Source organism: Plasmodium chabaudi (assembly GCF_900002335.3).
Source record: "Plasmodium chabaudi chabaudi strain AS genome assembly, chromosome: 8".
Lineage (NCBI taxonomy): Eukaryota > Apicomplexa > Aconoidasida > Haemosporida > Plasmodiidae > Plasmodium > Plasmodium chabaudi.
Genome location: NC_030108.2, coordinates 335,312 through 351,535, shown reverse-complemented (window position 1 = coordinate 351,535; position 16,224 = coordinate 335,312). Strand labels below are relative to the sequence as shown.

Genomic DNA, 16,224 nt, shown 5'->3' with positions numbered 1-16,224 from the left:
TTTCTTCTTATTTGGTGCTGTTTTTTCACAAAATTGGGATGTTTTTATCGGTGTTTCCATTATTCTTCTTGAGCATACTTTATAACACAATTTATAAATTTCTTAACCACTGAAGATTGGGTATCATCAACATATGACCATTGCATTAGTAGGGAGTTATTTCCATCATGAATGGCTCTTAATGAATGAAAGGACAAAAAGAAAAAACAATTTTGATCAATTTTAACATTTTTAATAATAATATTTTTTCCTAAAAAACCCATATTATTTTTATTTTCAGTTTTTACAATTTCTTGAAAAAATGTAATAACGAAATTGTAGAAAGATTGATAAGCTATATTAATTTCTTCTTTATATCTTAAATTTATTAGAGGCAAATTTATATTTTCTTTATCCTTTATATATACATGCCGTTTTTTTTTGTCCTTATCATTATCATTATAAATATTTTCTATATTGAGTCGGTGATTATTCGGGGTATTTATATTATTATTATATTTTTCTTCATTTCCTGCGATTTTTAACATTTTTGAAGAATTTATAGAAGGATGTTCATACTGCTCTTCCGATAAATTATTTGTTTCACTAATTTCATTAAATTTTCTTTTTCGTGCTTCAATTGATGATGATAAATCGTTAGCGTTATTTTTAATGTCAGATTGTATATAACTATTAAACATGATAGATTTGTTTTTCAATAAGATATTATCACCAATGTCGTTAGGATTATCGTTTTCGTTTTTTTGGGTGTCATTCCCTTCTTCCGCTTCATTGAAGTGCTCAATTGTAATATTGGTACTATTTTTTTTCTTTTCTTTTTTTTCATGCATTTTGTTCAATTTCTTTTTTTTTTTTGTATCAAACATATAATCAAAGTCAAATTGTTTTCCATCGCGCCAGATAATCATTGGAACATGTTTTTTTGTCAAATATTTGAATAAAATAGATTCGGAGAGAAAAAAAAATAATGGTTTATCATTAATAGAGCGATATAATATGTAGGCAGTAAAGGGAATTTTTACATTTCCATTGGATGATAAAATATTAGCTTGACCACCTTTAATTTGTCTAGCATTTTTATATAAACCTTTTGATGTTTTTTGTTTATTTAATTTAACTTTTTGAATAATATTATTATATATTTTTCGATCCAAATAAACATAATTGATACTATATTTACAAAAATTGAATTGACAATTTTGTCCCATATATGGGCATATAGAATTAATATGATATTGATTAGATATATGTTTTGATAATTTTTCCATCCCATTTTTATCTCCATGTACAAATATAACATTTTTTGGCATAACATGCTTTATTAATTGTTGTATGCCATTAGAATCTGCATGCGCAGAGAAGGATAAATAAATTATTTTACAATTAACATATATATATGTGCTTCCATCTAATAATATTTTTTTCTCTCCCATAATTAATTTATGTCCAATAGTACCTTGCACACAATAACCAGGCAAAATTATTAAATTGTTGGGATTGCTGGCCCATGCTTTAAAAGCTTTTAATGCTAAGCCTGTATGTAACATCCCAGGTGTAGCAAATAAAACCATAGGTCTATTTTCATTTAAATAATTATTTGAAAATTGTGAAATGTTTGAAAAATCAAATAAATTTTTTAATTCCGTCGATACACAATCATTATTAATCCATGAAGAGTAAATCTTGTAATATTTATTTGCATTTTCTGTTAAACCGCATCCAAAATATATAGGGCAATTTATTTTCATTTTTTCCCAATATTCTTCTAATAATATAGATAATTCTTGTGCTCTACCAATAGCAAATACAGGAATTAAAACTTTACCACCTTTATGTACACATTCATTTACTAAGTTGCACAATTCTAGCTCAGATGATTTTCTAGTTGGTCTAACATAAGAAGCATATGTAGATTCGGATATAAATATTTCAGGTGTTAATACTGGTATTTTAGTACTACCTAAGTGCTTGTCAGGTATAGTATTATAGTCACCTGTATATATAACACTAACATTGTTTACTTCTAATCTGTACATGCAGGCCCCTAAAACATGCCCCGCATAATATGGTGTAATAGATATATCACCTAATTCATAAGTTTCATTAACTTGCAAACCAACTACTTTATTCATGCAATTATATATGTTTTCTTCAGTAATATTCCAAGGATCTTTTTTTATACGATTAATATTATAATTTAATAAATCATCTGATTTTTCATTAAGCATTTTTATTTGTTTTTCTAAGTTTTTTTTTTCCCATTTCTGATCACTTATTTTACAGCCATCTAATAATAAAACTGGACTAAGAGCTTTTGTTGGATAGCTCATAATTATCGTCCCTTTATATTGTAATGTTTCTGTGAAAAATGGTAAAGCTCCTATATGATCCATATGAAAATGGCTTATTATTACACAATCAATTATTTCATTAATTCTTTTCAAGTTATTTATTAATTTTTCTTTATCAGCTATGTTACTATTAACTATACTTATATTTACTTCGACATTCAAATTGTTTTCTTCGTCAATTTTGGGGCCTCCTTCCATATTATTATTCCCAACCAATAAGTTAAAGTTAGGATATTTTCTTTCATCTTTATATCCTACATGCGAACCACAATCAAACATAATTCGTCTGTTTTCGAGTTCTACTATCACACATGATCTTCCCACTGTTTGCCCCGCCCCAAGAACTTTTATGTAAACAGTGGTTTGATTGTAATAGTTTGCCATATCTCATAAAAATATGAAATCCAAACGTATTTTTTGTGGAAAACTAAGCAAAAAAAGAAAAAAAAAGGACTCACAATTTATAAGCTCATGGCATGAACATATTTTATTATTTTTTTTGCCACAAGTAGCGAAAATAAAATATCTATATTGTATGGCAGTATGTTATTTTATTTGATAAAATTTGTTGCGAAAAAATGCATCCATTTGCGCTTTAAAAAAAAATTATTCAAAATTGATGATGAGGATGTTGTTATTTACATTGATGAATTATAAACGTACATTCGAGTAATTTTTGTTTTTTTATTTTCCCCCAATTTTTTATAATTCTTTTTATATTTTTCAAACAAATAATTGTTAATTCCAATTTTTTGTTAAATTAATTTAATGGGAAAAAAATTAAGGGGCATTAAATAATAATGTTACACTTTCTATATATTGTACGAGTTACAGTGCGCTTATATTTAGTTATATTTTAAAGGGAAGCTTAAGCAGCTCCAATAGGCGTGTCATATATGTACATGCATATATAAATATATAATTAAACAGTTGAAATATTTTTTTTATTCGAAATATAACATATATTTTTTATTCAAAAAAGAGCAAACATAGGATATAGAATTATGTTTATGAAATTTAGTACTCTCCACAAAAAACGCAAAATGGTGGGAAGCCAGTCCCCTAAATAGTTCTATATTAAAATGTAAAAATTATTTAAAAAGATTCACGGAAAAAATACAACATAAAATCCCCACAAATAGGTGTATGTATATATATATAATATAAATGATATTACTTATAAAAACAAAGGCGTAATATGTCTTATTATATTTCGTGAATATTATATATATTTACTTATTTATTTGTGCAGATGTATTTAAAGCTATTGGGTAGCCTTTTATGTATCAATGCGCAGTGATTTAGGGCTATCCATCCTTTTTTGTATTTTTTCCCCCTTTTTTTCTTCTTACTATGTTAAAACTATTTTGGGGAATATACATTTTTCTAATGACCACTGAATGTATGAAATATAATTATAAAAATTCAAATAACTTATTTAACAACCATAAAACAATCAAGAAGCAATTTTTCATTAAATCAAGGTTGCCACTAGATAGGATAAAAGATAATCATACATATGATATAAAACCATGGACAAAACTAGGAATAAAGCGATATACCAATAAAAAAAATAATGAGGTATACTCATTTATAAATGACAACAATGCAAATTTAGAGACCGAAAATCGGAAGAAAAAAATAATCATAGCTAACTGGAAATGTTATTTGTTAAAAGAAGAAGCGTATAAACTAATCGACAAATTAACACAAATTAAATTTTCAAATTATATTGATGTAATTGTATCCCCCAATTTATTATTTTTACCTTATCTTCATGAAAAAATAAAGCAAAATAATTCCAAAATATCCCCATGCTCTCAAGATGTAAGTTTAGTAAATGGTTTAGGGGCATTTACAGGGGAAACAACAGCGAATTTGCTACATGAATTGGGAATAAGTTATACAATAATAGGGCATAGTGAAAGAAAAAAGGGTTTTTTTAATGTTGGTGAAAACATTGAACAAACGGCATTGAAAGTATATAATGCAATTAATTCCAAATTAAAAGTTATTTTATGTGTAGGAGAAAATTACACAAGCAGAGAATGCAGTTTCCCCTTTCAAAGATTTAGAGAATTGCTTTCTGTAAGATGATTAAATATTAAAAATAAAAGAAAATGAAACATAGTGTAGTACACACACAAAACATAATACATATGCATATATGTTCATAGAATCTAAGCTTGTAATGTATCTAAATATAACTAGCGATTTAACATATTTTACTCATATTCTTTTATATTTTTTCATCTTTAGCTAATTAAACAAAAAATTCCAAAAGAAGAAATTAAAAATATAATTATAGCCTTTGAGCCCAGATTTGCTGTAGGAACTGGGAATCCTGTATCCTCGTCTAACCTAAATAGTTGTTGTTTTGGTATTCTTAAAAAATAAACATTTATAAAATATCTTAAACTGATATATGTTAAAAATGAGTGTGATGTAAATGAATAAAAGTAAAATTCATAATATTTGTGCTGCATCAAAGCGAACCAAACTTTGAATTGTATTTGCTCATTACTATGATTACCTTGTTTTTTTTTGATGAATAGATATAAGAAGAGCGATATTGGATGAAATTGATGAAAATACAAGTAAATGCATAAAAATTGTTTATGGTGGATCTATAACAAAATCGAACGTCCAGGTATATTTTTCTATACATGCTGAAACATCAATGCTTATTTATATTGTTTTGTTTTATTATATATATGTTTTACTCGTGCCACTATTTATTCCTACGAATTACAATTATAATACATTTCTTTTTATTTCACTCATTGTGTAGGATTATATAGAAAACACTTTAATTGATGGTTTTCTAATTGGAAAAAGTTCGATTGATGAAACATTTATTGACATAATAAAGCATGTTGATAATTCTCATCACCTATAACAAAAATAATTTGATATAAAAACATATATCAAATATATATATGCACATCTCTTAAATTTGTATTTAGCAGTACCTTAATATAAGATACATATTTTAATACATTATAGGGTTATGCTATATAACCCAAAATTAATTTTTTTATTGTTTAAATTTTTTATAGTATATAATTTTGCACATTGTTAATTTAAAAAAAGTCGTTTTTTATTTTTAGTATATGAAATATGCAACGTAAAAAAAGACAATAAAATAAACAAATGAAAAAGTTAAATTAAATATATATAATAAATTCAATAACAAAACGAATAATATCATAGTTTTGTACATGTATTTATTACTTATTAAAAAATTATCAAAATAATTTATAAAAAATAATGAATCATTAAGAATGAAAAGTATATTATGTTAAATTAGACGAAAAATAAAGAATTATATATGTTATACAATGGGAATATACATAAGTATGCGAATAAAATGGTTCCTCTTAATAAATATTTACAACATCACGCCCATGCGTTAATTGCTGAAATTAAGCTTATCCATCACAAATATAATGATATGTGATAAGTGTATATATAATACAGTAAAAAATTATATTCTTATAATTTTAATTTTCTTCATTTTTTTCATATTTTTTTTTTGCTTTTTTTCTTCATACTTTCTTTGTTGTTCTGGTGACATTTTACTAAGTTTTTCATTTTCCTCCTGTAACTTTTTTGCTTTCTTTTTTTCTTGTAATTCTCTCAATTCTTGCTTTCTTCGTTCGTCTTCTTTTTCAACAATACTCCTTAATTTTTTTACATTATCTCGTGTTTTTTCTGATAGCTCAATGCAATGGCAAGCATCGATCATGTAAATAGAAAAGTTGATTAATGTGCGTAAATCTTCTGGATTTTTGGGTATAATAAAACTTAAAAATAAAAAGTTATGTTTTTCTATTTGCTTGCTATCTTCTTTTTTTTCAGGAATTCTATTTTCCGCGTCAAATAATGATATATCAGTAATACACATATAATTTATATATTTATCATAAGTATTTAAAAAGTTTAAAATCTTTCCGCTTAGTACTAGATTGACTATCTCAGATGAGTCTGCTTTAATATCATATGTTTTTTTTAATTCTGATTTATCCATTAATTTTGTATATTTATATACATTTGGAAAACGATAATCAACATTTTTTTTTTGATGTTTTTTATACACACATAAAACATTTTTATCGAGCTTATCAAAGCTGACGGCTATATACATAGTGTCATGCTGGTTCATAAAATAATTTAAAAGATAATATCTCCAAAGGCATTGTCTTTTAATTAGATTTAAATTTACAAAATAATAATTACAATTTTTTCGACCAGTGCATTGAAAATCATAATTATGATATGATCTTTCCAATAAAAATGCTTTATCATCACCCAGTTTTGCGAATTGTTGTAAAAATATGTCTTTACATGTTCGTAGCCAATAAAGGGCGATCATTTTATTTGTATTCCTTGATATGATTGCATTAGCAATAACAATAATTAAAAGAATTATAAAAACTACTACTTTCGTGTAGAATGCTTTCTTATCTCCTCTATACCATGAATATAAATGCATCTCATGCAATTCATACATATCATGCATGTCGTTTTGTGCTTCATTTTGTGTTTCATTTTGTACATCATTTTGTACTTCGCTTTGTGTTTCATTCTGCACTTCGTTTTGTATGTTATCATTTGTTTCATTTTCTATGCTATCCTTTGATTCATTTTCTATATTATCCTTTGTTTCACTTTGTATATCATTCTGTATATTATCGTGTGGTGGCTTTTCCACATTATCGTTCATAGGACCTAAACATAGAGTGAATTAAAGTAAAAAATTGAATTATCATAGGAAAAGGTAATATAAGTAGACGTATACGTTCGTGTGAAGTGAGACAACATTTTGTTTATTTATTATTGTTTAAACTTATAATTAGTATTATTAGCACGTTAATAACAATTGCACATATTTCTCAAATTTATTACCTTCATTTCCCACTGGCTCACTATTCTTCCTCTCGGGGCCATCGGGGCTGTCCATAATAACTATATCATCATCTAATAAAAAGAAAATAATAAATATATATGCATGCACGTACGAGTTTGTACCTATGCATGTAAAACAGATTAAATAATGAAATTAAAATTGAAAGGTGTTTCCACAAGCTGGAGAATATACATATAAGCCTATGCTGGTTTATATACTAGAGATATTCATAAAACCCACAATTTTACAAATATGCATTATCATATGGAAGCTTACCATTTTTCTTTGGTTGGGCCAAAAAACAGGAGATATATACAATAAAAAACAAAACAAATATTCTAAACTTTTGCATTTCTTTTTAGCAATCAAAAATATGATAATTGAGTTTATTGGATATTACTTTATATATTATATTATTATTATTACTATTTTATTTTATGTTAATAACTAAATGGTATATTGGTATTGTTTTCTTTTATATAAATATTAAATGATTCGTATTATTCATTTTCTGGAAGCTTGAATAGAATCTATAATTTGTTAAGGGAGTGTTACATAAGCATTATACTTGCATATATATATGTATCTCTCCCCAGGAAATATCTTTATATGCTTACAGCCTCTTTTGTATATTATATAAAATACGTTTTTTTTGATTCATTCCTTTCTTTTTGTTTTTTTTTGTTTTCTTGTAATTATGCGAATTTTTCTGTTCTCTTTCAAATGGATATAAGTATTTTATTATTATATTATTTTGGTATTTTAAAACATTATTTTTTTCTTCTAAACCTCTTTTATTTAATTATATTTTTTAATTTTATAATAAAATATAATATATTATTAATTAGTCATTTTGTTATAATTTATATATTTTAAATGAATAATATTTCTTTTTTTTTCTGCTTTTATTATATTATTATATACGCGTGTAACGGATATAAAGGCACGGAAATATTCAAAGCGGGTTAAATTTTTCCACACAAAAATCCATAACATATATGTATGTGTAAGAAGTATTTTACACTCTTAGATTTTTACGACATAAATAACCTAATAAATTTAACGCTTTTTATCATTGCGTAGACTAAAATGTGCATTATTTTTATATGCAAGCCATTATTTTTTTATGTCCAAAATATTTATATGCATATCCCTATTTCCCCCATTTTTAATACAAGTTTTCCAAAATGTAAGAAGACGAATTTTTTTTAGTAATTTGTTTTTTAAAAATATTTTTATATAAACCTTTAAATTTCTTAACCATTTTTTATGTGTGAAAAATTGCAGAGATCCATAATTTATTTTTAGATCATAATATTTATAATTAAAAAAAGGAAAACACGCATAGATCTACATTTTATTTTTTAGATTACATTATCTATAACTAAAAAATAACGGACAAGTGCATAAATCCACAGTTTATTTTTTATGTCATAATATTTATAATTAAAAAAAAAAGTAAAAACATAAAATTAATAATATATATTTTTATACATTACACATGTGTATAGAAATACATATAACATACATAATTAGTCCTTTTGGATAATTCTAATTTGCTTGCTTTTAATTATCAAAATAATTTTAGGAAAATTTTAAGAAATATGTATATATATTTATCTATATATTTTTTATTTGGTCTATTTTTTTTTTATTTATTTTTTTTGTCCATTATATGTATTAAATGTTAAATGCATATACAATTTTAATGATAAGTTTTTATTATGCTAATTCTTTAGATCATAACAATATAATATTTTGGGCACATGCCTTATTAACAAATGAATGTTTTTTGGTATGTCATGTAAAGATCTTAAGTCACAAAGAGTAGGTGTCTGTTATAATAAAAGGGCAATGCTTATTATAAGAATATTTTTTTCGGTTTTTATTTGATCTGTTGTATCCACACACGTATATATAATAAAATAAGTCATAAGCACACGCATATACATACATATATATACGCGTATATTGTGTGCAAAGATTTTCTACCATGCTGAACGAACTACAAAAGTTATCAAAGAAGGTGGTAGATTGGATATCAGTAAAAATAAAAGGAAAAAATAATGAGAACCGGATTTATTTAATCTCTAATTTTGAAATAAATAAAGAAGATCATGAATTATATTTAAAAAATGCCCAGAAAAAATCGGAAGAAGAACATTTAAATATTGATATAATACATGGAATAAAACATCGAAATGAAATTAGGACAGCTAAATATAAAATATACACTTTTTTGCCTCTTATTGTTTTTTTTCAATTTTTAAGATTAGGGAATTTATATTTTTTAACGATATCGGCGTTACAACTAATACCTGAAATAACAGATTCAAAAGGAATGCCCACATATTTGATTCCATTAGTTTTTATAATAGTTGTATCTATGATTAAAGAATTTTTTGAAGATTGGCAAAGACACAAATCGGATAATGAAGAAAATTCTAAAAAAACATTGGTTTTTGAAAATGGAATTTTAAAAGAAAAAAAATGGGCAGACATAAAAGATGGTGATGTAGTTAAAATATTTGCATATGAATATTTCCCTGCTGATTTAATTGTATTAAATTGCTCAAATAAAAAAGGTATCGTTAATATTGAAACAAAAAATGTAGATGGAGAATCTAATGTGAAGCACAAATATTGCTTACCGGACATATCGAAATATTTTAATCATGATAAATATGCAGGATATTGTAGAGTTGAATTAATAAGCGAAAGACCCAATGATGACATTTTCGATTATAGTGGGTATATTATATTACCTCCTTTACAATTCAAAAATAAACATGGGGATTTGGTTCGATTTTATGACAGGCAAAATAGTATCAATAAAGAAAGTCAAAATTCCGATATGAAGACCCCAAAAGAAAGACCTAACACTAATGCTACCATGAAAAAGGGAGAAATTAATGTAAATGACACAATCCAAAATGAAAACGATTTAAAAAGTTCTAATGACCAAAAATATGAAACACCCCGTATGAAAACGAAAAAAGAGAATAGCCAAAATGGAGAACAAATGAATGAAGGAGAAAAGAAGAGCAAACATATAATTAATATAAATATAGACAATTTAGTATTAAGAGGTACATCACTTGTAAACACCAAATGGATATATGGATTAGTCATAAACACTGGGAATAGAACAAAATTAATGCGAAATGCGTCAACTAAATCAAGAGAAAAATGGTCAAGGCTTGAATTTGTATACGGCAATCATGTAATTGTGTTAATAATGTGTCAAATATTTATTTCTTTTATTGTAGCTATAGGGGGTGTTTTATGGATGCGAAGACAAGGATATAATTTATGGTATTTAAATTTATATTACAATTCCGATAGTTTAAAAACATTTTTTATTACAATAGGTTCTATGATTCTTTTGTTTGGATCATTTATACCAGTTGATTTATTACTGATATGGGAAGTAGTGAGATTATTACAAGGATATTTAATTAATTGGGATAACGATATGTGTAGTAAAAAAACAGGGAGATATGCATTAAGTAAAGCTGGGCAATTGTTAGAAGAAATGGGGAATGTAACTCACATATATTCAGATAAAACAGGAACATTAACACAAAATGTTATGCAATTACAAAATATTGGCTTAGGGAATAAGGGGGTATATGGATTTTATGATTTTAGTGACATTAAAGAAAGCATTGTTGATAAACAAAAAAAGGAAATAGTAAAAAAAAATAAAAAAAAAGACGAAAACAGAAAAATAAATATGCGCAATAATGCTGAACATATAGATTCCATTCCTTTTCAACCTAAAAGCGATTCTAACACAGGCGAAAGTGAAAATGACGACATTAATGATTCACATGAAGCTGGGAATGCAGATGCAGTTAATAACAATAGTGAAGATGATAATAATTATTACCTTGATAAGCAAAACAAATATATAAAAGAACTAGAAAAAAAGAAAGATGATGAAAATTGGGTAATATCAGAAAATAAAATGAAGGGAGATCCACAACATAATAAAAGTGTGTCTTATGTGATGGATCCTTTGAATTGGTCAAGAACATCTATAAATCCCCATAAAAATAAAAGGAAACACATACGTTTAAATAGTTTATCTCATAACGAAACTATTACAAATATATATTCAGAAAAAGATTTTGTGAGGGGAGGTAATGAATTTGTTTTTTTTAACCGAATATTATTCGTTAATAAAATATATAGCATAAGAAAAGAGGCAGAAGATCAAATTTATTTTTTGTTGCTAGTTCTGAGTTTATGTCATAGTGCCATGATAAGAAATGTGGATATCGATGACATGGATATTGAAAGCAGCGATGATGATACAAATATTGATAATGATGATAAAGATATCGAAGGTGCCGATAAAAATAGAAAAAAAAAAAATAATAGCAATGGAAAAATGAAAATATACGATAAAGAAACAAAAATTAATTACACATACCTAACACCAGCACAACCACAATATGATGCAAGTTCTCCTGATGAACTTGCATTAATTAGTACGTCGTTATATCTAGGATGTGAATTTATAAATAGGCCAAATTTAAGAACTATTGAAATTGAACTAACATCATCTTTTGCTCAAAGATTTGTTTTAGGGGAAAGATGCTTTAATAATTTTATGAAAAAAAAAAGCTACTATGAAGATAATTTTGATACATATTTCCCCAATGCATACATAAATAAAGAAGGAAAAAAGGAGACTAAACTTGGTGAAAATGTTATAAAAAAAAATAATAACAATAATACCAACACAAATGATGTTAGTAGCAGTTTTCATATGTCTATACCGATTAGAAATATGTTTATGTCTAATAAAATAAATATCAAAGACCCCATTAAAACTGAACAAGAAGAAAGCGAAAAAATACTAAATAAAAAAATTGTTCCAATTTTATCTTTTGAAATATTAGATGTTTTTCCTTTTGATAATGTTAGAAAAAGAATGTCATTGATTGTAAAAAATGAGAGAGATGAAATATTTATGTTACTAAAAGGTGCGGATACAAGTGTATTAAAATTAGCATCAAAAAGCCAAAAGAATATTGTTGATCATGTAGAATATCAATTAAATGCATTTGCTACATCTGGGCTTAGAACTTTAGTGTTAGGATATAAACATTTAACGAAAGACGAGTTTAAAATAATGTATAATAATCATATAGAAAATAGAAAGAAATCCGAGTTATTAAAAGATGATACACATTTACAAAATTTTTATGATGAATATGAAAATAATTTACTAATTATTGGTTGTACTGGTATTGATGATAAATTGCAAGACGATGTTCCTCAAGTTATACAAGATCTACGAGATGCGGGTTTAACTATATGTGTACTAACTGGGGATAAATTAGAAACAGCAATAAATATAGGGCATTCGATTAATATTCTAAATAAACATACATATAATGCAGTGTTTACAGAAACAGATAGTAATATTTTATTAGAACAAATTAACACACATGAAAAAAATACCAATGCTGCAAATTTATTAAATGCTGACCATAGCACAAAATGGTGGAATAGTGTTAATTGGGAGCATTTAAATTTAGATCTAAGGTCCGAAACAATTTTAAATTTTATGAAAACAAATTTTTTTAATTCTGTAAAAAAAAATACAATCCCAGACGCAAATATGGTTGATTTGAAAAATGATAACCATCTTTCCTCATCAGTATTAGCAAAACAAGAAAAAGTTTATAGCTCCTTTTTGGAATCCCGTGAATCATTGGGAAACATTAAGAGCAGTTCTGAAAGTATAGGAATGTTTAACAAAATGAGAAAGAATGATGAACATGAGCTTGATAGTGATAATCCCTATAAGCCCAAAGACAAAATACATTATTCGCAATTTTCGATAACAATAACAGGGGAATCACTTGATGTAATAATGAAAAATAAAATATTAAAAATAAAATTTTATACCTTGGCTAGAAGTGCATCTACTCTTATAGCTTGTAGAGTGACCCCTAAACAAAAAGCATTATTTGTTAAGGAAAACTCAGCATTTAATCCAAGAGGAACATCATTAGCTATTGGAGATGGAGCTAATGATGTTGGTATGATTTTAATGGCAAATGTTGGTGTAGGTATAGCCGGAAAAGAAGGTTTACAAGCTGCTAGATCTTCTGATTTTACTATTAGCGAATTTAAATATTTAAAAAAATTATTATTTGTACATGGCAGAGAATCGTTACGAAGAAATTCCTTTTTGGTATATTTTTGTATTTTTCGTAATGTTAGTTTTTGCTTATGTTCTATGATTTTAATATTTTGGACGGGGTATAGTGCCACTGATGCTTGGAATCCATGGACAAAACAAATTGTTAATATAGCATTTACTTCTTTACCTGTTATATTTTTTGTAGCTTTAGATAAGCAATTACCACATAATATATTATTAAATAATCCATTATTATATGAAACATCCCCATCTACCTTATGGCCTCTTTATGCTAATAGAAAGATTTACCATTATACGAGAAAAATAAAAAACAATTGTAAAAAACTTACGAATTTTTTTTTATTGCCATTTAAATTTATACCATATTTTCCAAAATATGTTGAAAAAATTAAATCATGGATTGGGAAAAGATCAAAACCTGAAAAGTTTCGTTCTTATGGTACCCATTTTTTATTTATTTACTTATTATTTGCAATTTGGCTAGCTGCTGTTGAAACAATTATTATATTGCATTTTTCTACTGGACAAGACCACTCTATATTTCACAATGATCGTAGTGTTGATATAGATTTTAACACATTTTCCCAGATGTTATATACTCATCATGTTGTTGCCGTTAATGCAGTAGTGGCTTTAATGATAAACACATGGTTTGCTATATCTCATGTTGTTTTATGGTTTGAAATAATTGCAACATTATTATTTTGGTTTGTAATAAGTAATATAAAAGTTTTTCTAGATATTGTTGGAGCAGACGAATTACATGGAACTTTTGAAAAGGCACACTCATCTAGTAACTATTATATGTCTACAATTATATCTTTATATACATCTATGTTACCATTATTAATATTAATGACATATCAATTTATGAAGAAACCCACAATGGAACAAATTGTTCTAGAACAAATAAAAATGGGAAAGTTTGAAGGATTAAGAAAATGCCAAATTAAAAAATTAGCATATATTGATAGTCAAAATAGCTCAAATTATTTTGCTCATAAAGGTTTTGCATTTGCAGTAGAGGCAAAAGGAGCTTTTTGGGGATTAGTACAAAAAGCAATTTACAAAATTAAGATACCCATATCAATGGATGAAAATTCATTTCTTATGATGAAAAAGAAAACATAATTTGTGGTTATAAATTACTTTAATATTTTTATTGGTTTTTTATAGCTCTTTTTATCACCATTTATGATTTCATATAAAATTTATAAGCATTATCCAAAGATGCAAAATATAGGGTGTATAATAAAATGCTAATTATATTAAGAATGTTTTACCCTTAAAAGTAATAAAAAATGCATATGCTCGTGGAAAATATCAATAAAACATTTTTATTTGAGGGTAAAGAGTTTGATAATACATCATTTATGTAGTATGCTTTTCTCATACATATGCAGTTACAATATTTATTAAAATATATTTTTATTTTGTGATCTATTTCACGCCGTTTTATCTATTATATGTTTCATTGCCATTTGTTTTACCTTACTATTTATTCTATTATTTTATCCGTTTTGATTTTGTTACTATTTTTGTAGCACACAAGCATGTTGCTTAAATGTGCATAGATATATGCACTATGCATCTGTTTTTTTTTATTTTTCCTATTATAATCCTTTATATAGACATAATTTTCGTTTATACTCATTAATATTTCATATTTTTGTTATCCTTGTTTTAATATTGTGCTTTTTTAATTACAAATTTCAAAAAACATAAATAAAATATTTTAACACATGAAAAAATGTCATAAAATGAGAAAGAGAAATAAAAATAAAAGAACTATGGGATAAAAACATAGCGAGATGCATAACCAAAAATACGTAGAATATTACATAAATAAATATATATACATATTAATGATAAATGCAATAATAAAAATATTTTAGGTTGTTGCCTTTTGGAATTCCCAAGTAGTGTTATCTAAAGGGCAAACTTGTCTTGCTTTAATCCATCGTGATATACAATGCAAATGAAAAGCATGATTACACACACCCCAAGCAACGGTACAGTTTTCTTTGTCAATTTTTTTATCCTTATCATTTATATGCTCGTTTAATTTAGCTTGGCATTCTATACATAAATCCATTATATGGTTTCTACATATAGCGCAATTGTCCACACTAATATCCCAAGACCATGCCGCTACTGCTGACCATTTGTGAATTTTGAATATTTCTTTGTCCTCAGATCGTGTATTATTAATCATTATAATTATTCTTCTTTCTCTTATCAAACTTACTACCTTATGAATTTATATCCTTATCAATTTAGAATTCGCTTTTAGTCAGGCTTTATCGTTTTGTTATTATTATTTGTTTTGCCGTATTTGTTATTATTCTTTATTATTTCACGATAGTACTGGAAAAGTGCCAAACATGAAATTCTCATTAGTGTATTATTTCCCGTGAATTTTATAAAAACTAAGGAAATGGCAATTAACAAAATATAATAATAAAATTAAAATAAAGTGAAAAACATAAAAATTAAAAAGGGGCAAATGGTATGTTAATTTAACTATTTTTTTCAATTTTTTATACGCATCCCTAAAGCCGTAAGAAATAATATCAATGCGTATTCCGTATATTTTATCCAAAAATATTCATTTTTTCTTCATATATATATAATAATAAATAATGTTTAAAAAGTTATATAAATGCTTGAAAGAAGCGCTATTTATATTTTCTTTTTTTCCCAATGTTTACACTTTTGCTTAAAAATAAGTATTGGAAGTCTTCGAAAACACAAAGAGCAATCTGTGTGTCAATATTTAT

The 16,224-nt window shown here is 25.8% G+C and overlaps 5 protein-coding genes across 5 annotated transcripts; 2 read left to right on the top strand and 3 right to left on the bottom strand.

Annotated features, from left to right (window-relative positions):
• Positions 1 to 59: 59 nt before the first annotated feature.
• PCHAS_0806900 (cleavage and polyadenylation specificity factor, putative) lies at positions 60 to 2,735 on the bottom strand (the record flags this gene model as incomplete). The annotated part of the gene is made up of 1 exon (XM_736851.2): positions 60 to 2,735. One exon carries the CDS (start codon positions 2,733 to 2,735, stop codon positions 60 to 62), a length of 2,676 nt encoding a protein of 891 aa, XP_741944.2.
• A 969-nt stretch (positions 2,736 to 3,704) lies between these two features.
• Positions 3,705 to 5,250, top strand: PCHAS_0806800 (triosephosphate isomerase, putative; the record flags this gene model as incomplete). The annotated part of the gene is made up of 4 exons (XM_016797813.1): positions 3,705 to 4,439; positions 4,611 to 4,731; positions 4,907 to 5,001; positions 5,143 to 5,250. 4 exons carry the CDS (start codon positions 3,705 to 3,707, stop codon positions 5,248 to 5,250), a joined length of 1,059 nt encoding a protein of 352 aa, XP_016653731.1.
• A 588-nt stretch (positions 5,251 to 5,838) lies between these two features.
• Positions 5,839 to 7,612, bottom strand: PCHAS_0806700 (conserved protein, unknown function; the record flags this gene model as incomplete). The annotated part of the gene is made up of 3 exons (XM_016797812.1): positions 5,839 to 7,082; positions 7,260 to 7,331; positions 7,537 to 7,612. 3 exons carry the CDS (start codon positions 7,610 to 7,612, stop codon positions 5,839 to 5,841), a joined length of 1,392 nt encoding a protein of 463 aa, XP_016653730.1.
• Positions 7,613 to 9,253: 1,641 nt separating this feature from the next.
• On the top strand, positions 9,254 to 14,575 carry PCHAS_0806600 (P-type ATPase, putative; the record flags this gene model as incomplete). Its single annotated transcript, XM_016797811.1, has 1 exon — positions 9,254 to 14,575. One exon carries the CDS (start codon positions 9,254 to 9,256, stop codon positions 14,573 to 14,575), a length of 5,322 nt encoding a protein of 1,773 aa, XP_016653729.1.
• A 760-nt stretch (positions 14,576 to 15,335) lies between these two features.
• On the bottom strand, positions 15,336 to 15,659 carry PCHAS_0806500 (E3 ubiquitin-protein ligase RBX1, putative; the record flags this gene model as incomplete). The annotated part of the gene is made up of 1 exon (XM_738807.1): positions 15,336 to 15,659. One exon carries the CDS (start codon positions 15,657 to 15,659, stop codon positions 15,336 to 15,338), a length of 324 nt encoding a protein of 107 aa, XP_743900.1.
• Between the last annotated feature and the right edge of the window lie 565 nt (positions 15,660 to 16,224).